We start from the raw sequence: 24,353 nt of genomic DNA on the forward strand, positions 1-24,353 counted from the left end.
CGTTCGGCTAGGACAACGCGAATTTGTTTTAAAACTTGTTACAGTTAGCTGGATCATCCGGTACACCTCCCATCTGGCCATTTATCGAGGTTACGAAAGCTTTGTTTTCTTTTCTCTAAATGTATTCTTCATTTTAAAACTTGTTACAGTTAGCTGGATCATCCGGTACACCTCCCATCTGGCCATTTATCGAGGTTACGAAAGCTTTGTTTTCTTTTCTCTAAATGTATTCTTCATTGAGGTTCTTCATGTGGGCTATCTCTGCTCTACAGAGCCCGCCGCTCAAAACCAGACCAGAGGAAGGGCAAATGCGGAGCATGACACAGGTATGCGTGCACGGCCTTCTTAAATTTTTATTTATGCTTGCAATTAACAACCAACAGCTTTGTGATATATAAGATATCCCAACTGTTAATTCTACTTGAGAAGTAACCTCATCCAGAGAACGGGCACTTCTGATGGGAATAATTATGTCACGATTTTCAGTTAAGCGAATTACTACAGAGGAACTTGCTTAAACGAACCATTCCAAAAAGAAAAAGACTTATGCAACAGGCCTTCTATACAGTAATTTATTCTACAAAATAAATATAACAGTAAACGAACATATTGGTGCGATCGAGCATGTTTACATCAAACATGACGATAAAACTGAAGCATGAAATTGAGGCACCAACATTACAGGCTAGATATGTTACAGGCTCTATTCACACCTGAAAGAAAAAGAAACAGTGGTGAAGTTAAACGAGAGAAAATCGTTTAGCGCAACGAGAAAAAGCGCAGATCTATTATTCACCTTTCTCGTGCTGTATAGGCTTTCTGAGCCTATGTTTTCACATTGTTCGTTAAGTTACTTTCCTGCAGATTTCTTCTCTCAACCTTGCTTAATGAGCACAAGGAAGCTCAGTTGCGGTGGCCATGCTTAGTCCGCAGATCGTTCACCCAGACGTTTCATGGCGTTTTCTCAGCAGTCTACGGAATTAAAACTCAGAATTGATCCCCTATTAAGGACTCCGTCCTCTTACAAAAATTGTTTCTATGTTGTATACTTTCATTTATCGGCTTCGGAGGTCCTTGGAGACACAAGAGCGTCCCTATTAAGTCGTGCTTGCCCAAGAGTGGTTTATTCTAGACGTTAGTTCAAACGTACAGTGCATGTACTCAAAAGCAACGTCAGTCACCTATTCCTATTCAAATTTCAGAATGCTGCAACTGCGGAATCATCAACGCAGCAAGTATGTCATATTTTCAGATATTTACCTGCCATGTCACCGTGAAAAAACGCCAACTTTCTTTTTTTGAGCCTTTTAAAATAGCACTGTATATTAAATGTGAAATTTCATTACTTAGACACATCCGACGCACTTCCTTTTCTTTCCAGATAAAGAAGAGTAAGTGTTATCGAACTTTCCATCCTTCATGAAATAGTGACACTTAATTGCAGTCATATGCTGCCATCAGTAGCCAGCACGCTGCCTTATCACTTTGCTTGTAACGCGCACGAGGATCTAGATAACGAAGATTGTGTGCTCTTCACACTCAAGGTCACCTAGACGTGGCTTCACCACAACCTTTCTGACTCCGAACGTGCCAAGATTTACCTCGAAAGATCTCAGTCGCACGCGACTGCTTCCACGTCACTCCAATTAATTGTACTTGCCTCTGGCGTCTTTATCCTGATATTTTCTAGCCGTCTTTCAATTCAGCGTCGCCGGGAGCAGCGCCCATTCGCATCTCGACGGCTGCCGAGCCGGCTTGCTGCTGTCGCCGCCGCCGAGTAGCTTAGTTCTTTTTGTAGTTACTATAGTTAGCCCCATTATAATGCCTAGAATATACTGACTAGTGTGTCGAGCGCGCCGGCTGGGATGGCTCGGATAGCAATGAAAGCCGCCGGCGGCCGCATAGCGGCGCTGTGGTGCGAGAGGGTGCGAGCCGGTTTCTCGCGCACATTTCGGTTTCGCGCGCCGATCAGGTAGCTCGAGGGTACACGAGCCGGGCTTCCTCCCAATCGGACGATCTACCCGAGCGAATCGGCCCTACGTACTCAGATATTCTGAACTACTATAAGGGGGTACGGATCCGCTATCCGCCGCCTCATCGGCATCTAAAACAACAAGAAGCAGTGTACTGGCGAAGACTGCAGACAGGAACATTCCCTAACCTGCATATCCTAAGCAAAATTTACCCGTCACAATATCGGGACACCTGCCCATGGTGTGGTAGCACACCTTCGTTATACCACATCACGTGGCAATGCAGAAATAACGACAGCTTTCGTAAAGACCCGAGTGCGGAACAGTGGGAGAGCCGGCTCTCCAGCGGCGATTTGGATTGCCAACTAGGTCTAATCCAGCACGCCCAGCGAGCAGCGAAGCTCAGCGGAGCCCTGGAATAGGGGCACCGACCTTGTGAGAAGGCGGAAGATGGAACTCTTCTGCTACTAGCACAAGACCCTCCTAGAGAAACTAACGTACTTCCTATCCTATACTATCGCGCACATTGCGCCGCGCTGCTGAGAGTTGGAAAGGGAGCTGCGCGTTGCTTTGGCTCACGTTTAATACTTTGTTTTAGAGCTCTTTCAGGAGCTTAGGATTGATATAACGTTTTAACATGCTAATGTTAATATCGAATTGCTTTGTGCAGATTGCTCGAACTTGAAAGCTCAATCGGTACGTGAGCCACATGCTAGCCCGGTAAACGCACATGAGAGCTTTCGCGTTTGGAGGAATTCAAACTCAAAGAATACAAGTCACGAAACACAGATTCGGTTTAATAGAACGAAGGCAGCATGTTTAATCAAAGGTGACAATGCGAGTGGAAGGCAATGCTGGCATGTTCTTCCCACTTGTCCAGATATCCTAAAAAGTCTTCCAAGAAACGCATGTCTGGGCTACCCGGCTTAAGTGCACGCTTGGTTATCCTGGAGGTCATTACTCGTATCAGGCGATTGATTAGCTTGACGAAGTCTTCTGTTGGTTGCACCCGAGTGTATATAGTCTGCACATGCCGCCGGTGCAAAAAAAGTCCTTTAATAACCTCATCTCCAAAAAGTTGGAATGCAAGGTCAACCTTCATCTTTTCAAAGTTATTGGGTCTTAAGCATAAGCTAGGCTGTCATCCACGGAAGGTATCCGCATCCATGTAACCGGAATGAGAATGTCCTCAAACGGATGACGGCCTCCGTGGTGGTTAGGTGTCTGCAGTGTAGCCTGGCTGCCACTCTGTTCACCCACAATGCCCGCTTCACTGGAGCCGGAGGAGTCGTTGCAGTCTTGAAAGCCAGCATCGAGAAAACAGGAGCCCTCGTTGATTTCCGAGCCCGAATCGCCGGGTCCAGTCCCTGCGTCCCGCTTATGGCGTTTACGAGCTGGTTGCTGTTCGCATATGTTTCTTTCCTTCCTTTTTGGTGCCGTCTTGGGCACAAGGTGTGGAGGGTATAATGTTAACGTTTTGTAAATAACGATGTTAAAATAACCATCTTCTACATGCTTCTGTTTCGCACCCCAGTTATGTAACCCCCCTCACATAATACTCCAATCGGAGCCCGTGAGGTATTTGAATAAAAAAAATAAAAAAAAAACAGCAGAACACAAGCGAGGAACCTTTACTTACAGCGGCTAATTAAGGTACATCGCGGCCTGCGATTGCACAAGGTTTTGCCGAAGTCACCATCTTTTGAATAAAGAAGCTGACGAAGTTTTTTTTTTTTTTTTTTTCTCAGATACACAATATGCACGAGACGCGGCCGGTTAATCGCGATGAAGCTCGTTGGTAATGCCGCGCTTACGGTGAAACATGCGCCTAATATATAACTGCATCCATATGACATACGTGTAGCGCAAAAGGACAATCGAGGGACACAGAAAAGGTACACAACACAGGTGCTGTCTGTAGCGCCTGTGTACACTCTGTGCTACACACTGCCATAGAGCACCGTTACCGACTAGCCCAGGTTTGCATCCTTGTGAATATAACTGCATGCTCTAAAAATGTTTCTCGCCAACAAAAGCAGTTGCCGTTTACCTTCCGTCATTTCTATCGATGCTTCGTTCCCATTGTACAGAATGCGTACTTACGTAGCATCAGATAGCGCAGTAATACGTACGCTCCTTGTTCTAGCGGTAGCCCCGTTTGCCAAAAAAGAAAGTCTTCTCTGTGCACCACCGCTTTCTCTTTGGAATTTTTCTCTGCAGTCTAGTGAGAGGCTCTGGCAAAACAACAATCGGGAACCGCGCTTCATCACTGGCGACACAGTAAAAAAAGAAGGGATACAGGCGAGCACAGAACGCGCGCACAAAACAAGAAGAAAAAACAAACAAACGATGCAATCGTCGCCGAGCAGGTAGAAATGCGGAACGACTCGCATGAGCAAACACCTACACCGTAAATAAACTACTGCACCTTCGTGAAAGCAAAAGACGCGCAGAAGCAGGTTTAACACGCACGCGCAACACCAACAGATTGCCGTATTCTTAAGAGAGAAAACTGCGTCGTCTGCTCAGGTGGCACCCTCCCGACAAGCAGCGCCCTCTGCCGCTAACGATTGGCTTTCATTGCAAACAGCGCCATCCTCGCCCATAGGGAAGCGCGGGCGCTCGTCACACTAGCCAGTATATTCTAGGCACTGTAGCCCCATGAAATGGAGAGCTCATTTTGCCACTCCAGTGTCTTCGTATCTTTGCTATGGCATTGCCCCAACCATGAGACAATATAGTCGTGACCTGTCTTTGAAGGGTTTCCTTCCAGACTAAACACATTATGGGAAGTGATCAGGTCAGCCAGTATAAAGAAAATAAACTGGCGGTTGGGTTGCATTTATCTGCGGTTGGGGCAGCTTATTCAGAAAGGAAAACAAAATTGAGAGGCTGTCACATTATAGTTTTTCTTTATTTTTGAAGCCGGAAATGAGAGGTCTGCCTTGTCGGCTTTCAAATGAAGTTCGTTCTCTCGGCACCTATCGCAAAGAGCTTTGCACGGGTTGCTCGGAAGCCCTCTGCCTAGGTAGAACTCGGGCCATGTTCGGGTCAAGGTATATTTGTTTGAGCCACACCGGACATCCCGATCACGAGCATATGCAGCTTTCGCGAAAACGCGAGTACGGTCATGATGCGGTATATGCGCCTAGAATGCGCAGCATTTCCCCACGTCCTCATAATGCGAGAACTTCTGCGTTAATTCTTTCTCGGCGTCAACTCTCCTTTCCTTCACGCGTCCTCACTGTGAAGGAATCTTTGGTACCGTAGCGTCATTGACCGAGTACAGGGGCCACTTGCGGGCTATTAAGTTTGGAGTTTCGATTCTCCGCTTCGGTAACACCGGCACAGATGTTTCGGTATCTGTTTCAAGGTTCATGCCACGCTGTCGCCTATCACGCGTCTTTTTTCTGAGGCTTGCTCCTGCCTCGACTGAAGCTGTACATAACGCAAAGCATGCGCAGTGCAGGAGCTTTCTCTTGTTTTTCGGCGCAGGCAATGCAATGTTGGCTCTTGCCAGCGCCATGAACAACTCACGTGAAAGGAACACAGTGAGCCAGACGAGCCTACACAGTTCTTGGCCATAGAATCAACCTCTTGTTTAGATTTAGAGCTAGCTCACTTTTGAAAAAAAAAAAGCAATAAAATTCGTTTACCTAAAAGTTCCTTTCCTAGCAAGGTACGTGTTAGTCATCCTAGTCACACGTTAGAGAAAGAAACTTCAGCGTTACCGAATTTATTGCTCAGGTGTGCCACAAATGCCTCAAGCCTTCATAAAGATATAACTTATTGTTTTTGCAACAGGTTATAATAACTCCACGTATGTGCTGTACCGCTGCTCTACAAACTTTTCATCTTAAATATCAGAAGTTATAACTCAATGTTTCAAGATCTTAGATAAACTTATCACCATAAAATTATTTCCTTATCATCGCTTCAACTGCAATTATAGCATGTCGGGTCAGGCCGGGCCGGAATCAGTCAACATGATGCACCACGCAGCAGAGTAGGCGACGAAACACAGGAGAGGCACACAATACACACATACACATAAACAAGGACAATGCTGCAACAAGGAGCAGCATTGTCCTTGTTTAAGTGTATGTGCGTATTGTGTGCCTATCCCGTGTTTCGTCGCCTACTCTACTGCGTGGTGCATCATGTCGTCTGACCAACTAGCTCGACTTTCAACGGGATCAGTCCTTTCATTTTCGGGCGGGTCGGACTACAGTCTGTAACATAAGGCCCGGGCCAGGCTCGGGCTCGAAAGCTTAGTCCGCGCACACCACTAATGTCGCATGCGTCGCTTGCACCGCTATGGCGCGGGCAGATGATCGCGCGTCGCTGACGCCACGCTGAGGCTATGCGTCTTTCACAAGCTATTTGCAGCCTTAAGAAAGGTAAGGGCGACATATATAGGCCAATCAGGATGGCGGGTGCCACCCTACGCGCCTTTTGACCCCATGTTAATAGGAACGAAGCCATGTAGTGCTCGCCGACCTGGTTGTCCAAGGTCATCCATGCCTTTCGTAAAGCTGCAAGTAGCTTGTGAAACGAAGTATAACATCTTAACAGAGCCGCCGGCTGCTGAGAGACATGCCGGTAGTACAGCGGCTATGTGAAAGGTGTGCCAGTTTGTAAGGGTGGAAACCGTAGTAGATTGCGTATCCGCTGGGTGACACCAAATGTTAATCTGTGATCAGAGACCTGTTGCGAAACTGCGTGCATATTCCGCTACTAGTACCACTTCACCCTGTATCATTCTCCGCCGCATTTAACAGTAGATGAGATCAGGAAATGACATTTTACACACAAGTAAGCGGACGTTTATGTCGTCGGCCGACGTTCCGTTCGCCGACATAAGAAGACAAAATTTAAGCGTGGCAAGTCAGTGAATCCAAATGCCAACTAAATTTTGTTTCTGTTTTTCTTCAAGAAACCCCTTCTCTTTTTCTCTCTCTTCCTCTCTTTCTCTCTTTAGCTCTCTGAAAGCGTTCACGCGCTTCGAAATGGCACAAATTTATAGCGAGTTGGTTGCGCAGTAAAGGTTTAGAAAGAGAACGCGCTAAAACCATGACCAGCTATACGACGTTGTGGCGCAAATAGGTTGCACGAGCTACACTTGCCTATAATTTTGTTGCACCTGTAGTCAAAGCTACAAGAAGCATGACGTTTTTCTTTCATAAAATGTACTGCACTTAGCATATAGTTTAGGCGTGTGAAATTAACTTCGGCAATAAAATGTGAGCTGTGTATCACTTGCGGTTTCAGGTTTTCTTTGCGTTGCTGGATGCCGATATTGCAAGAGCGGGTACCTTGCAAACTGAGCATTCAGCAAATGACGAAGGAACCTTTCTTTTTATGGATGTGTTCAAAACAAAATAATTGAGTTCGCTCATATAGCGATGATAAACATCATGCCGGGCATCTGTTTCAAATGGGTAGAGAGCTGAGGCATAAATGATGTACTCTTGGAAAGCTGCTGGTCAGAAGAAAAGGCATTTGGTCGCAGTTGAAAAACGTTATCACGAATCTACCTTTAAGTGCGTCCATAAAATTACTGCGTGCAGCAAGAAAAACGTTCGCTGTGAAGTAACTCGTCCAGCAGCAAAATGTTTCGAACGAAAATATGTATATTACGGTTCTGCAATGGCAGCAGTCATGGCCCGCGCCGCAGATCAAGAGAAACCGATTGGCACGGCTACTTTAGACGGTGTAGTGATCATCGTGCCATAGAAGTATTGCTTGTTCTCGCAAAACTGGTTTCAAGATGTAGGCGTGCGCCTGAATTGGTAATGAAAGAGAAGGCCTCGTTCATCAACCGCATACATTCTGTAAGAAACTTTAAAACATTCGTGTTTTTCGTTCCACTTGCATGACGTTAAGTAGAACGCTCTCTGCAACACTTCATTTTTACGGCTACGTGCGATATTCAAGTTTTTGAGGCGTACTACGTCTCATGGCGCCGAAAAAAGTGAAATATTCGATCCTTGCGTGGCTTTCATGCCGTACCTGACTTACAGTTCGGTGTGTAGCAAGTGATACAGCTGCCAGTTTTCATCTGTTTTAAACGGTGCCAACTCTCCCGGGATCATGCGTAGCTGGTGCTAGCATGGAATATGCGCAGTGTCATCAGGCGCTGTGATTAAATAAAAAACAGCGAAAAGTTGAGCTGCTGTGAGTGTAGATGACAGCGCCATTTACGTGAGGAAAAACAGTGCACTACTCGAGCCGGCATCAAAACCTACTGAAGTACAGCCGTACAACAACAGATAGCATTTCTCCAGCGCGCATGTCCTAATTTATGACTTAATCCGCCAGGGTATAAACAACACTGGCAGAGCAGCGCTGTTTTGGGCAAACGGTCTCCTTCATCGTTTTATCTCTCAGAAGATATTGTTATCATTTATCCACGGAGTCATGCATTTAAAAAAAAAAAAAGGCGGACAGCACAGATGACGTTTTATTTTTCGTGTTATAGCGCATAAAATGCTGTAATTGTTATTTTAATGACTGCTTTTGGTACAGGCAACTAAACGCGATGAAATCTGCTTAAATTTATAAATTAATGACAGTTAATTATTGAGAGTTAAAAATATAAACCAATGATAGCGATAACAGCAGAATGGGAAGGTACTTGATCACCTTCAATAGCTGAAAATCTAATGAAAGTAGGCGGACATAGATCTATGTAAATCTTCGTATGTTTTCAGTTCAGTAGGCCTTGGATGAAGGGTTCTCCTACGCTTTTCCTCATCCGTGGAGCAGCTACATCGAGCAACCATCGAACACTCAACCTCGCCATCTAGAGCGAATTGTTCTTTTCTTCAGCTCACCAAGGCCTATCGTGGTCGTCAAATACACCGTTGGCTACTAATTAATCCGAAGCCTACCAGAGTGGCTTACGCATAAACCACAGTGATTTTCCAGCGCAGAAAACTCGCTAATTGAATTCCTTTTACCCCAACTCACAGAGAGGTTCAGAACCGTCGCATCATAATCTTGGGGCTCATCTTCGTCGCTCTTCTGGTCACCATCTTCGTGTCTCTCAGCTTTGCAAGACGTAAGTAAATGATGCTGGCGTCGAGCTTCGTAGGAGCGCGTCTTTGCCATCGAAACACAGCCATCTTAAGGAATTGGTGGCTGCATAGAGAGTAGCAGTTCACTTACATTCCTTGGAGATGCTTCGAGGTGATGCCGTTAATTACGTTTCTTCTAACCATTCCGCTCACATTCCATTTTCTTTATTTCCTAATGTTCTCCCTGCTGGGCAGGCGCTTCCCGCTAGTAGCGCATTATAAACTACAAGCAGTACAAGTCAGGTGCAGTATAAGCAACACTAGCAATCATCTTAATTAAGCTATCAGCCCGTTACTGGCCGTTGCTGTGCAGTGGTTACGGGGCTTGACTACTGTGCCCAAGAATTCAGGATCCAATCCCGGCCGCTGCGGCCGCTTTTCGATGGAGGCGAAAAGCTTAATGTGCCCGTGTGCTGTGCAATGTCATTGCACGTAAAGAACCCCAGGTGGTCAAAATTTTCGGAGCCCTCCACTGCGGCGTCTTTGATAGCCTGAGTCGCTTTGGGACGTTGAACCTTATAAACCAAAGCAAACCTCTCAGCCCATCATCGTCTCTCGGCGGTGGTATACCAACGCCGAAGACACCCGAAAAGCAGACTTGCGTGGAATTCAAATTGTCTCCTTATTGAGGGCACGCGTTCCCCTAAAGTAACGAACAGGGCAGTAACGGGAACATCGAAGAAAATTTATTAAGTTATTAGGTTATTCTAAAAGCAACATCAACCAACATGAGCCACCGAAATACTTCCAAACCTCTGTCAAAGAATGACTACTTAGCTCAGTTCTCACAAAGCGTTGGCTCGTTTGGCTTATTAAACTAGGGCTGCTTCATGACTCTATGGCTGGTTGGGGGCTCAAATAACTGAATACATTGTTTTACTAATGCGGCTTCCAGATAGATCATCATGTGCAGATCTTGACAATGCGGCTTCTTAATGCTTTCGATCTGGCCAGCAGAAAATGACCAGAAAAAATCTCGAGGTGTCGTTTCTTCTTTTTAAAGTCATTTCGCCTTATTCAGCCGTTCGTTTCCTTTAAAGAACTCAAGCTAGCGAGTGCTGCGACATACTACGACAGCATTGGGGTTATTATGGCAGCCTTTCTCTCCGGGTTAGAAAATATAACCTATCGATCTCTTTCATTTCACGTAGTGACGATGATTTTTTTTTTTCTTACACCTGGTGCTAGACCTAGTGACCCACTTTTTTTTTTTTTTTTTTTGGCAGAAGAGCCCTATGCACTTCGCTGACACACTAGATCTCCTAATTTATCTTAGCTAAAGTAAATATAGCTCAGTCTTGATAGCTGTTCATTACCCGCGCTTCTGCAACAAGTGTTTTGTAAATCTCGGTCCTGACTTGTGCTTATCGTTTCATTGTCTTTGTCACTGCAGATGGACCAGATGACACGGCCGCTGTCGACGCTCTCGCGCACGGACAGACACATGATCATCGAGGAAATGACAGCACAATTGTCACAAACAGTCCAGTACGGACACCTGGAACCAGTACGATGCAGACGAATCAAACAAGTGAGAGCAGGAATTCGGCGGCTTTGATCATATTCCATTGAGCAGCTAGCTATGCGCCCATCGCACAATGTTGTGTTTCCAGCTAAATCTCAAAGTGGAGTGTACTGTAAGTTCCGCCGAATGTACACAGTGGCTACTCATGGTTATTTCCCCGTGACTGTTTTCTTTAGAGTGGACGTCTATTTATTTAGTGATCGAACTAATGAACATATTAAGCCACAGTAATTCAATTCGTGACCAAAGAAATGACACGGCTTTTTATGCTGGGACTGAACCTTTACATTTGGCGAGGAGGATAAAGGCTTCAGTTCTTCCGTTTTCATACTGTTGGGGCTCTTATTGTCTTCCGCATTCGTAAATTATGTATATCGCTCCAAGACGCAACGTTATCTCGGTAAACTTGAAGAAAAAAATTTGTTGAAAGAGGAATCTAACGGAGTTAAGGAAATTTTCGCAATCAATATTTTCTGTCAGAAAAAGGACCAGACACAAATTTTTTGGTCCAATTGCCAGGATCTTGATTAAGGAATGGAAAATGTCTCCTCTTCCAATTTATCTGGGTGCTCAATCGCGCATGTGAACTAATATGCTCATTCTCCTGGCTCAGCAATATATACAGACGCCTAAACCAAGTTACTCTACCGTTCCTCTCCCTCCACTCTCTCTTAAGCGACGACCACAGATATCGTGGACGAATCAGTGGAAGCCTCAGCTTTTCCATTTGGCAGTACCCTGCTCTGCACAGTAGGCGAGTTCCAGGCGGCAACCATTGCCCTTCAGATTCCTCCCGACGGTCTCTGCGACCTGCTCTTCTACACAGATGTTAGCCTGCATCGCAGGTCCAACGGCTCACAGGTCATCACTGCCCACCACGCGGTCTGGTTACCGTTCCGGCGTGCAGCGGTCGACGCGAAGCACACTGGCTACGGGATATCTTTTCTGCAACGGTAAGGAACCGATCAATGCATAGTGTATAGCCAGGTCGAACACTTACCATTGGGTAACTCTTCTGTTGCAGTACCGTTGTATTGGAGCACTATATCTTCTGTTACAAACACTGATAAGATGTTTATAAAGAACGTAAGCACATGCGGGAATGTTAAGCACGAACTTGGCATTGATCTCCTGAAAGTTGGCGTCTGCACTGTGAGCAAACATCACAAGCGAGCCTCTGGCAAGTGGCAGTTCGCAGGTAGCAAGGCTGGGAACTCGCTGCTACGCGTGCTGTGTGACCTCATGACACCAAAATTGGCAGGAGTTGACGACATTGGTACCAATTGTTAGATGCAAGGTTGAGATGAATATTGAACCTTACAACACCCTTGCATCCCGAGTCAGTTAAGCTGCTTTTAAGCCACACTATCGTGTGGCTTAAAACTGTACGTTCGCACAGCGTGGTTAAAGCGGAGCTGAGTATCTATTTCAGGTGGTCCCATTTAAAGTGGTATATTACGAATGTGTGCTAATGAGAGGTGTAGAGGCACAGATTAAGGGATTAGTAATTAAGCGAGTAGCATCATGCAAAAGCACCAATATACAGCTATGTTTGAAAGTCATCGCAAAGGACAGGGCAGGATTTATCGAGGGATTATAAAAATATATCAAGAAATATATCTGTTGAAAATTCATCAAAACTCCCAAGATAGTATTGACCAACACCTGCCATATATACAATGTTGGCTAGCCATGTAAGCTCACCCGGCAATATTTACCACTATAACAAAAGATCTATGCAATGTTAGGAAGCGATCATGACGGGCCGGCCAGTATTGACCAATGTACACCAATATATACTGTAAGTTGACAAGCCATCAACACTTGTAGAGCAATTTTGACCAATATACACTATTATGTGAGCAATATTGGCAATTGTCGCAGATCGGCTACTATAACCCGTGATATATACAATATTGTGAAGCCATCCCCTCTGCCTGGACATTGTTGACTATTGCACTCCCAAGATGTTAGCCTGCATCGGGGGGCCAACGGCTCACAGGTCATCACTGCCCACCACGCGGTCTGGTTACAGTTCCGGCGTGCAGCGACCAACGCCAAGCACTATGTTCACAAGTCATCGCTGATGACAACCCAATATTGACCAACCAATGCCATGATGCGTATAACGTTGGCCAGCAATCGTAGCTCGTCGAGTAGTATCGACCTATAAACCCAAGGCGTCTACAATATTAGTCAGCCACCATGCCTGGAGAGACGCTATTGACCAATGTGTGCTAAGATATATTCTGTGTTGACAAGCCATCTATATTGACAAGACAGTATTGATCAACCAATGCCATGATGTTTGCTATGCTGGGCATCCATCACAGCTGGTCGAATCCAACCATTTGGTGTTCGTAGGCCATCTATTTGGTAGGACAATACTGACTAATGTACGCCATGATGTGTGCAATGTTGGTCAGCCATCCAACGGCATCGTAAAATAACCACAAAAACCCAAGATATATCGAACTTTGGCAAGCCACCATGACCAGAGGGATAAGCCGATAAGCCGTCTATAAGGACAGGACAATGTTTACCAATGTATGTCATGACGTGGCCTCCGCGATGAAGCGCGCGGCGTTACTCCGGCCATCCCATTCGCACGGAGAGAGCGTAATGCGGTGTGACTGCTGCTCTCGCCGCGCGTGGCGCGCACTCCCCATGGCTCGCTTCCCCTGATGCGGACGGGCGCAGACGACGAAAACGCACTTATCGCAGGCTGTGTGCGACGCGCACGAGAAAATTACCGCCCAGAAGTGCTGGTGAAAAACAAAGTAGCTTGCTGGTGCAATTAGGCAATTGCTTCTTGAATTCTGACGCTGACTTTGAACCGGGGCAAGGCAAATTGACATGAGAGCGTGCCTTTTGCAACATGCAGGTAATTTTCTTTGTGTAGCTGCTCAGGGTTTCAAAACACGAAATATTTTGCAGTTGAACAGAGCGGTTTATTTTAATTCTTAAGTTCTTGTGCATATTAGCTTAGAACGAGAAATTACTTTTCATTTATGGGGATCAAGGAATTCTGCCAGTTTTCCTGTTAGACACGGTGTAAATCCGATTTATACTTAAATTCGTGCAATAAATGTTAGCTTTCTGCGCTCATCATTTGAAGGAAATTCATGGAAACTTATTCCGAGGTTCTTTTTTCTATCGGAGCGGCAGAAAGGGACACAGCCCCCCCCCCCCCCCCCCCCCCCCCCCATACATTTATCTGAAAAGTAAAGAAAGAGATAGGATTGCCGTGTGAAGCGGATGACAGAGAATCGATGCGCAGCTTTCGTCACACCGCAAATAATTTAATAGCGGGATCCCATTAGCTGCGCGAATCCACTTGCACCTAGAGGGAGCACATGCAACATAGCAAAGCAAAGGCCACGAAAGTATTTTCGCTCAAGCTATTCTACTCAAGTACAAAAAACAGAATTCAGAACTTATGACTAGCGTAGTGGCGTATAACAATGCACGAGCGCTTATCGTAATTATATGTTCGAGCCAGAGAGAGTTTCGCTATAAATAAACGTAGCCTGAAAGGCACAAAAAGGCATGCGTAAGGTGTGTCATATAGCGTGGCAACTTTTGCAGCACACACACATACACAAAAAAAGTTCAGCAGAATAGCATGCACACCGGACGAAATGCTACGCGGTAAAAGCCTCGGTTGCCTCAATCACCTTTTAAACGGCCACAAAAACTGCATGCAAAGGCGATCCTAAGTGTTTAACAACGTACCTGATCTTTACCTAGAAGTAGAAAGAAAATGACAACGCATTCACGGCTGTTCCGCGTGGAAACGTGCCAACAAAACTGACGACGTGACTGAAATCGTAGGCAGTGCCGGCCAAGCGCGCGCCGCTCGAGCCATGGGCTAAGGTCGCCACCTCGCGGCGTGGTTACGGAGCTAGCGAAATTACAATTTTCCGCTGGGACGCGCGCGGAATGGGACGGCCGGAGCTGACTGGGCAATATTGACCAGAATGTGTCATTGGGTATACAATGTTGGCAAGCGGTTCGATAGGCATGGACGTTATTGCCCGTTGTTAGCCACTTCAATACAATATTGGAGATACATGAAGCTTACTGGGCCATTAATAGATATGTTATCGCATGGCTGTACCATTATTGGTAGCGTACTGGCAACGCTGGACCACTGGTAGCCCGAGAATCGCCAGTCAATCCCCAATATCGGGCAAGTGACGTGCTGCCGGGGGCGCGAACGAGAATCCGCAAGGGGAACCTGCAGACGGGAGTAATGGCTTGCAGTCGCGTCATTCTACGGAGGGGGAGCTCGGGTGCCCCAAATTATTAAGGACAGTTTGATTCAGAATTAAAGAGCATGATGAAGACAATTAGCAGCAGAGACTTCATTTGTCGTACGTTACTGCCAAAACATTGCAACACTAATCACACTAGTCAAAAGATGCAAACGGAACATTACATGTGCATGCAATGTTTTAATTCAATGGAACATGGTTTCCATTTCAATGTAAATCGATTCGAGGCCTTACAAAATATAACTGATATACCATGACTAAGTGAAAGCATTTTAAGGCCACGCGTTCATTTAAATACTTCGCCCCCAATTCTCGCACATTGCTTACTCTAGTGCAGTAAGGTGCCGACGGATGTATGCTTGCAGTTACCTTTCACGCGGCTCGTATCGTAGCGCAAGGGCATGATGCACAGAGGGGAAAGTTGGGGGCACTGCTCGGTATGTGTCTCCTAATCGACCTCCATCCTTTGGAGCTATCATACGTTATTTCAGTCACTAAATCATTTTCGAGCTCTGAGTTTTGTTTTAGCCAGTGATCTCCATCATTCGCCTTGCAAGAGACCTAAACGTGCTGAAATAAGTTCAGCACATTGGCTTATGCACTCAATTTTTATAAAAACGCATAAGCCCCCTCACTCTAAACATAGAGTCGTGAACTTCTCGGTGTATTGTATTTATTGATTCATTGTATTGTATTGATTGTATTTATACATTTATATTTAGTTATTGTAGATATTTATTATTTATTTTATTTATTTATTTTTATTTGTTCATTTGTTTATTTATTTCACCTTTGGAGCCTCAACGTGATTTCAAAAACTAAAGGATACCCAATGTTAGAATAACATTAATACATTAGCGTTGGCTATGAAAGCGTAATTTACAGGCAGCAAGCACCACGTCTGGTCTTTCATTTTTGAACTAGCATCTTATTGAGAGTTCAGACAATTGACATTGGAAGAAAAGGGCTCCGTGTAGACCTGCAAGCTACTATTTCCCGTTTCGAAAAGTTTATCGCGCCTGACCCATTCCAAAGCAGTGCTGCCGTTCTTTGGGAGGACCAACTCATTCAAAAATTGTCATTTCTACATACTAAGCAGCAGTGTAACTGGCCGATGTCTCTGTTAGATTGATCAGTAAATACGCTGCTCTTCTTACTGTCCTGCCTGGTTCAGCACCACTGCATGCAGCGCTGTGCAGTAAATGAACGGACTACGGCTATCTTGTAATTTTCCGCGTATGAGTGTTTTTCTTACTCTCGGCTTCAAGGACAATCGCAGAAACCACGATGTACCTGGACTCACAAGAGGCTACCGAACAAATCCACTCGCTTCTGAAAACAAACATCCAGCACTTCGGAATGCTCACCCTGTCGGTGAACTCTGCAGACTACCGGCAAGAAAAACAAAAAGGAAGGCACCTGTTCAGAGTGAGTAATATGATAATTTGCTTTGTCATGCATGCTGACAATTGTTTCTGTCGCAAGCTGCCGACTGGAAAAGGTAAACATATGCGAGTTGCACTTCGCGTTTGCCTCATGTGGAAACCATACCGATCAGGTTGTTTTTTTTTTTCTTTATTTTTATTTTTTCTTAGAGGTGTACAAGCTTGGAGACAATTTCCAATTTTGAAGCAAATGAATGGCCGTGTCGTGGCTAAATCCGAATAGGCCTGCAACCCATTTAATGCTTGCGATTTTAACGTACGTTAATTTATTACGGTGCTAAGAAGAGGTTGCGATTAATCGGCAGCAAGGCATGGTGTTGCCATTTGGTAAAATTCGCCACTACATTTCGGAAGTATGTTTAAATTTTAGAGCTGCTAGTGCCGAGGTGAGCGAACGATTACACCAAAGAAAATCTGGTGATTTTTTGCACATCCAAAAGGTTAGCACTTCCAGTAAGTGAGCAGTGATCCAGACAAGATGTTTAAAGAGTCTGATTTGCTTCACAGTACGCTGAAGTCAAGAATTTTCAGCAATCATGGACATAGGCTTTCCTTGAGAATTGCATACTTTGGAGTTGCAGGTATTTGTCAATGAATTCATCCGTTGCAAACATCAGGCGTCGAACCTCAATCAAGCTACCGTGTAAGGATTGAAGCAACGTTGCCAAGACTTTTTAGTGTCTTGCTAAATGGACTGTAATATCGTCTTCCTGCTAATCAAACGATTTTCCAAGGCACGAGTGGACTTCATCCTTCATGAGTCCTGCTCAAACGGCAAGACATTGCTTTAAACCTTCCACTTCACCACCTTATTGATCAAAACCTGGACGCTATTGAATTGAACTAAAGGGTAATTGTTATGCATCATTGAATTGTGGAGGCCGTTTTCGATGAAAACGTTTCAGAGAATTTCGCAGCATTCTGGGTCGAAGTTTTCAATTATAAAAACGCCATGAGTGAAAGCCCTAAAAACAATTGGCATTGTATTCACTGGCCTCTGTTCCAGGCCCAGTGTCAAACGCAGTTGTCGAGAGGGCCCTCAGTCAAGTAATTTCTTTGATGACGAAATAATGAAACAATGTCGCTGAAAACGTTGAATGATATAGTGCGGACCCGCATAACATTGGCTTCAAGGGATGTGCGCTGCGTGAAACTCCTTGTCACTGACGATATGCTGCGCTGAACCGCTCATTCCGGTCAGACATTTATGATGCACGAAGCGATAATTATAGGCTGAATGACATGGCTTTATCTTAACGCAATGAACGTCTGATGTTGATTCTTGGTCATTTTATGCGTTTTATGGCTATTTTAAATTCTAGGGAAATGAAACTTTCGGGGAGCATCTGGTGTCGCGGCTACTTTCCTGCCTGACACACTGATACAGGACGTACTACTCCTGCTTAGCATGCTTCGAAGCATGATTGAATTAAAAAAAAAGAAGGTTTATTTTTCACAGGATTTAGAATCTATGATGAGCCGCAAGCTCCTAATATGTTTCAAAGTTGGTGTGAAAAGCAGTGCAGTAACATTATAAGTATCGGCGCTATTTTAGTTAACTGTGCATAGTCGATAGTAGTACATTTCGAAGTGTTCGTTTGCAAGATGTCACAATATAATAGCAGCTTTGGGAAAGGACCAACACGAATATTTGTTATTTAAAAGAACCCGACGCTTGTAGGTCTAAGTCATGTTCACAGACACTTAGCAAGGCCACACTCTTTCAGCCTTACCCATCTAGCCTCTACTTCAAAGGTAAAATAAAACCTTGCAAAATTTTCGTAGCTGTCAGAACACTGGAGAAAAGGAAGAAAAAAAAGCTACGTTCACGGGGACTGAGATTCCGAACTAAAGGAGAAGTGTTCCTCAAAATTATTTCATTATTCCCCGCTTGCAATCCTCAAACTTTCAAGTGCAGGTTCTGAAAAGAATCCAGATGTGGCTGCCATCCGAAGAGAGTGGACGACGCAGAGAGCGGGTGCTTGGACTTGCGTTTAGCACCTACCGCGACGACCGGGAGCTGTCCAGGCACCCCGCAGTCATGGAGGACCTCTCGGTGTGAGTTTACGCATCGCCCTCCGCTTGATGGGAGTACTCGCTTACTGTGGGGGCCCTGTCTTCAGTTTTGGGCGTAGTCCATATTGAAGGAATATCTACGCATGAATCAACGAAAGAAAGACATTTCCTCCATTTTTGAGCTGAAGACCCTGCTGACGGAAGGCTATAATTTTTCCTGCTTTTTGACCTCGAACTCAAAAAGCGCAAATTGTGATTGATTGATTGAATGATTGATTGATTGATTGATTGATTGATTGATTGATTGATTGATTGATTGATTGATTGATTGATTGATTGATTGATTGATTGATTGATTGATTGATTGATTGATTGATTGATTGATTGATTGATTGATTGATTGAGAAGAATGGCGCATAACTATTTTTTGCAGGAGCTTTGACATCACGATGTTTATTTCTTTGACACATGCCAAAGCTTGGCCAGAGTCGAGGCTTGCGATCAGCGGTACAATCTGGTCGTCGTGGATGAGCAACGGAACCATCCTGGACGTCGTTACGCTGGTAGGCAGCACAGTTTGTGAAGTACTTGTGCAGGCACAAAATCGTTACTGTATCCATGTGCACTTTATGCTGGTGCACTCAGTCTACTCGCATTTTCATCCACAAAAACAAACTTCTCAGTGCCAAAGTTACAATACCGAGTAGTTATATGAAGTAAGTGTAAGATATGTAACGCGTGGGAAGACTTATTGACGAATCTAGTGTCGTGAGCAGATAAGAAGTCTCTTAGTATGCCAAGAATCGTCATTTAGTATAGGAGCTGTATTCTACCTGGTTCGCATTGGCGGTGATAAAAGTGACATTGGTTAAGCAGCTCCGCTCTTGCTGAGCCCCATAAGCTTTAAGACTGGGTGAACATTGTGCTGATCTGAATATTGCAAGCGCATATATCATTGCCCCAACGCTTTCAACATTGATTGCTCTCTACGGGATAGAGAACCGAGCATGAGGTCGCCACCCTGCAGTGCTCTAGACTAAAAGATAGTGAAAAAACTGTGCTCGTCATAGTTCACGGCGGCTATTGTTGTTTTATAACATGAAATGCTAATTTCTTTACTTGAACAGCTCGCGCTCTAGCGCCTACTTAATGCGGAGCAATAGTCAGAACGTGTGACGTGCGACGTTTAAAAAAAAAAATAACAAGTGCGAATTTTAAGATGTCTCTAACGACACGGGCTGGTTCATGTTCAGTCTCATTCAAACTTCGATAAGAGCGCTCTCGCGCCAAGTGGTCTTGAGTTAAGATGAAGCAGATGACGTTAAGTCGAAACATATCACCGCAGAAATCCACCGCCGATCATCTGAAGGCGGCGAATATCAGCGACAATATCACGGTCCTCGCTTCTTATAGCCTTGGTGCGGGATGGTATTCGCACCGAGAACATGCCACGGAAGACGACCGGCTCACGACGGCCACTGGTGGTCAAAAGGTGGCCTTTACAGAGGTGAAAACTTCCTATCTTCTCTTCAATCAGAACTTTACGTAATTTAAGGTTAACAACAAGGCGCTAATCAGAACAACTGTTGTATATCCGTTTTTGCTTTGGTTTTGTCTGTTCTTTTATGAAAAAAAAAATTGCTTACTACGTTTTGCGCAAAATACCAAAAATTTGTCAGAAAAAAACAGCGAAGCGATCCAGACAAAATGAAAAAAAAAAAAAAAGGAGCTGCCTGAATATTATGAACAATACATTTTGTTTTTGCATAAATCCCCTGTGATATTTTTATTACCCTTCATGGCCGTAGCACTAATTGCTCGTTTTTTTATATTTTTAGTATTGCAATAACAAATATACGTACGACTACACCGGTCCTGGGAAGATTAGGATTGCTGGTTCAACCGGCCGTACATCGATCACTTTCGAAGATACTGCAACTATGAAAATAAAGGTGCGTAATAAGTCCTGCCTGCGACGCTACACCACAGCACTTAGCCTGGACCCCTATTACTGTCTAATTACTGTATAGCAAGCCGAAGCAATTGCTGTTTTCTCGCATACAGGACGGCTTGAAGAGCCATCTTTAGGTCTACATTAGCAAAGCAGTTTCGTGTGTTTAAAAAGCAAACGAACTGGTTTTCATTTTGTACTAATACAAAACCAAACAAAGATGATATCAATTTTCTGGGTGAAACCTTGAACCTTCATCTTTTTTTCTTCAGTTCGATCATGGGCTAAGGCGGCCGCAATGCTTCGATGGAGGCGGAAGGCATGAAGCCCGTGTACAATGCGATGTCAGTGCGTGTCAAAGAATCCCAGGTGCTCGAAGTTATTCGGAAATCTCCACTACGGCTTCCCTGATAGCCTGAGCCACTTTTGGGTGTTAATCCCATAAACTGACTCACCTTATTGCAGAACATTCAGGACAAAATTTATAGACAAAGTTTATAAAACAAAACAAAAGACAAAGAGAGCTACTAACCCGATAGAAATGCTTCATATGACCACGAAATGGTTCATGTCGCCGCATGAGAGTGACGGCGCAGTCGTGGCGTGTTTATCGTTACCACTGCTACCGAGCACTGTGCACCTGGTATAATGTGCGCAGTTTATTAACTTGTACCAATAGCCCCGATAAGCCACTCGACAGAGTGCAAAAGGCGTCATTCGGTTCTAACGATTAACATGTGGCCTAGTGGTTATTACAAAAAGAAAAAAAAATGTGTAAGCCAAAATGCAGCAGTTGTGTTAGTGTCTTTCGGCGACAGCTTAGGTTCTTTTCTTCAGGTCAATGCTGTTGCTTTAACTTTACTTGCGAAGTTTTTGTGATGTAATTGAAGAAGCAATAATCACAAGGTTTAGTTGTGGCAGGAGCAGCCGAAATATTTGTGTGCCACTTGTACTGATTAGTAATATTATAGAGCCTTTTGCTTTATTGGAGACCCTTAAAATATACGTATACCAGTTTACCGGACGCCGGTTGCATGCACGCAGTGGCCACACCCACGCCACTCTGTGCCTAGGAAGAACCGAGTGCAGCGGTGCAGATCAGCCTATTATGCCTGCACTATGCTAAACGCATGTATTCTGAGAGCATTCACGCTCTAGATAGAGCCATGATTGCGCAGAACAAAGGAGAAAGAATAACGTTGCAATGATATCAGATGCATAGATATGAGCAGAATCACACGAGCCATCCACAAGTTTTCACATTTTTCCATCAGTTGTTGCATTTATGCCCCCATGTATTTTTCTGCAAAGTTCTGATGTACACCAGTGAATCTGGTATCAGTTTCACAAGCGAGCTATAGCTGTACTCGCCGGCTACCTCACCATCTCCCACCTTTTTATGCAGGGCTTTGCATGTACTGTCTTTGTCAATAATATACGGTCCAAGCTGTTTGCTTCGAAACCCTGTAACAAGGCTCCTATAAGCAACACTGGAATATAATAGACAAGCCAAAGAAGAGTTTGGACGACAGTTGTCATCTACGAGGTTTCTAACGCTGGAGATGTGCAACGAGCCAAGATGCGGCGCTTAGAATCAAAACCCGTGGGCCGTATACTTTTGACAAAGACTATACGTCGGGTGGTCTTTATAGTGGCGGCATACGACTGTGCTTCATAAGAGAGCGGCAAATTTCGCGTAAGCAGTCAAGCATCCGCAAATGGAGCTACGGACGGAATCCTTTAACGCTGCTGAACATAATTTTAAGTTTGAGGCGAAGCTCAAGTAGGTGTCCTCCCCCTCCCCTCCCCCCCCCCTCTCCACACTTTCTGCCCTTTTTTATATATGTGCTGCTACCTTTTGTCGCGTCTTTACATAGAAAAGCGCGAAGCTCGCATAAGCACCCCCGGTCCTCGATGATAAGCCGAAATGCACCTTATTAGCGATTCAATAAAAGTGTCGACATCTCCTCGCTTTTTTTCATTTGCACTACCTTCAGATTGCGAAAGCTTTATCATTTCTTTAAATCTTCAGCAAGTATTGTGCCGCGGAGTGCAGCGTGGTGCAATTTAGCCTCATATTATCTCACCGTAAGAATTTACACATACAAACTCTTTAGATGATGTCACCACTCCCACTCGGAACAGAAATTTGGGTTTGAAATACCAGGTGAGACTTTCGTCGTGTCGACATATTCACACAGGATATTCCCTGCGCTCATTTTCAAGTATCAATCCGCTAGTTAATAATACTTCTCTGGAGCTGCATCTATTCCAGTATTTCCTGGCCAGCTAATGCCTGCTTAATTAAAAGCATTTCATGACAAGGCATCTTTACCAGTGCAACGTGCGAGTTGTTCTCAGCAAGGGCATCCGTGTCACTCGTTCGAAACAATTTTCCTGCGAGGAAACTGCGTGAACGGCATATGCTTGTTTCTTTTTCATCTCTACCCAGCTAGAGACATAGTACGCTGTGTCTTCGGGCAGGTCATGGCGTGCAGCTTTCAAATTTTTGGAGGATTCCTTTTATTCGCCGCCTGCCATCGACATACTTCAAAATCCAGCAAGCACACGAAACTATGTTTGAGTCCTAACAATTTTTAGGCACAGAAAAACAGCAGTCACATGACTTAGAACATTTCATCTAAAACAATTCTTGAAAGCAACTATAATTCTTCGTCTACTGTCGAAATAGTTTCGGTTCATTAGCAACTGGCGGTAAAAAGGCTTCAAGACTGCGCTAAGCAAACCAACAAGACGGCTGAACACCGTACAGAAAACGGAGACATTCTGCCAATATATCTTGCCCGCTATCGAAATCTTCATGCAAACCACGTAAATTCGACGTGGTGCACTGTCAGCTTAACAGGTTTCGGCACATGAAGAGGAACACGCTGATCCCTAAAGTTGTTCAACTGTGGCATACAGACAATGAAGACCTCCAGAATAGTAGCAAATCGCAATCTTCAAACGGGTGATGTTTCTTCATGCGTTTTGTACTAACGCTATCAGACCTAGCCGAAAATGTTGTACTGTAATCGTGAATTCGTAAGAGAAATCTTATAGTTCTCGAAAATCGCTTTGGAGGCGTAGCTACCGGACACCTTTTCTGTACGGTGTTCAGCCGTCTTGTTGGTTTGCTTAGCGCAGTCTTGAAGCCTTTTTACCGTCAGCTGCTAATAAACCGAAATTATTTCGATAGTAGACGAAGAAGTATAGTTGTTTTCAAGAATTGTTTTCATTAATGGCAGCTTTTCGCAACGCTGATAGTTCTTTCGCTTCATTGCGCTACTACCTGTCGTAAATAAATGGTTTGGTTTTGGATTATGAGGTTTAACGTCTCAAAACGACTCAGGCTATGATAGACGCCTTACTGAAGGGCTGCGAAAATTTCGACCATCTGGGGTTCCTTGACTTCTTCTGACATAGCACAGCACGCGGGTGCCTATACCTTTCCGCCTCCACCGAAAAGCGTCGTAAATAAATCCCGTGATTCTCAGCCACATATCGCCTGTTGTGAGAATCTACTAGCGGCGTGGTATCAGCCCGAAAATGCTTGTCTCGTGCGGTTTCATTATTCCTTTTTTTTTTAATTCAAACTCCAGTGGGGAGCTCCACAGACGAAAGCAGGTCCCAGTGCAGGGGGCTGAGGTAGCTTGACAAAAAGGAACTCCTAACTTTCCCTATACTCTACGCCTTCATAGCCGCATAGATTAACTTTGTGAATGCTTGCCCGAGCCCCACCACCAGAGCAGCAGACGCACATGCAAATAACAAAGAGAAAGAAAAGGCGATGTACGAGCTCCTCTGGTGTCTTCGCAGCTCCTTTATGGTACCATATTCTTCCGTCCTCAGCGCCCTGTGTCATGACTTTCAGGGTTTCCGTCAGGAGTTTTCAACGTTGCCTTTTCTGCCTCTGCAGGCGGACAAGTTCTTCGAAATTTACCGCCACGAAATGCAGGGATGGGCGCTGTTCGACGTCGACTTCGACGACTTTAATAACAGTTGCGGTCTTGGGGCTTTCCACCGCATACGGGAGTTCAAATCGTTCTTGGCTGCCCGACTGCCGTACGCCTCGCTGCGTTGGTGA

General features: G+C 44.8%; 1 protein-coding gene across 1 annotated transcript; it reads left to right on the forward strand.

Moving 5' to 3' along the window:
- The first annotated feature begins 5,926 nt into the window (after nt 1-5,926).
- On the forward strand, nt 5,927-24,353 carry LOC146185989 (uncharacterized). The gene is made up of 10 exons (XM_084607960.1): nt 5,927-5,979; nt 8,948-9,036; nt 10,446-10,583; nt 11,254-11,530; nt 16,123-16,282; nt 18,218-18,357; nt 18,749-18,878; nt 19,661-19,822; nt 20,154-20,267; nt 24,186-24,353. The coding sequence occupies exons 1-10, from the start codon at nt 5,927-5,929 to the stop codon at nt 24,351-24,353; spliced, it is 1,431 nt and encodes a 476-aa protein (XP_084464086.1).

The sequence above is a fragment of the Amblyomma maculatum genome, chromosome 6 (assembly GCF_055883805.1).
Source record: "Amblyomma maculatum isolate TAMU_Amacu chromosome 6, ASM5588380v1, whole genome shotgun sequence".
NCBI classification, from domain to species: Eukaryota; Metazoa; Arthropoda; class Arachnida; order Ixodida; family Ixodidae; genus Amblyomma; species Amblyomma maculatum.

What these genes read in the sequence shown, in the direction of transcription:
- LOC146185989 (XM_084607960.1), top strand. Translation starts at nt 5,927, where the DNA reads ATGTCGGGTCAGGCCGGGCCGGAATCAGTCAACATGATGCACCACGCA. An exon ending in GTCTCTCAGCTTTGCAAGAC is followed by an intron (nt 9,037 to 10,445) that starts GTAAGTAAATGA and finishes TTGTCACTGCAG; the next exon opens with ATGGACCAGATGACACGGCC. An exon ending in AAAAGGTGGCCTTTACAGAG is followed by an intron (nt 19,823 to 20,153) that starts GTGAAAACTTCC and finishes TTATATTTTTAG; the next exon opens with TATTGCAATAACAAATATAC.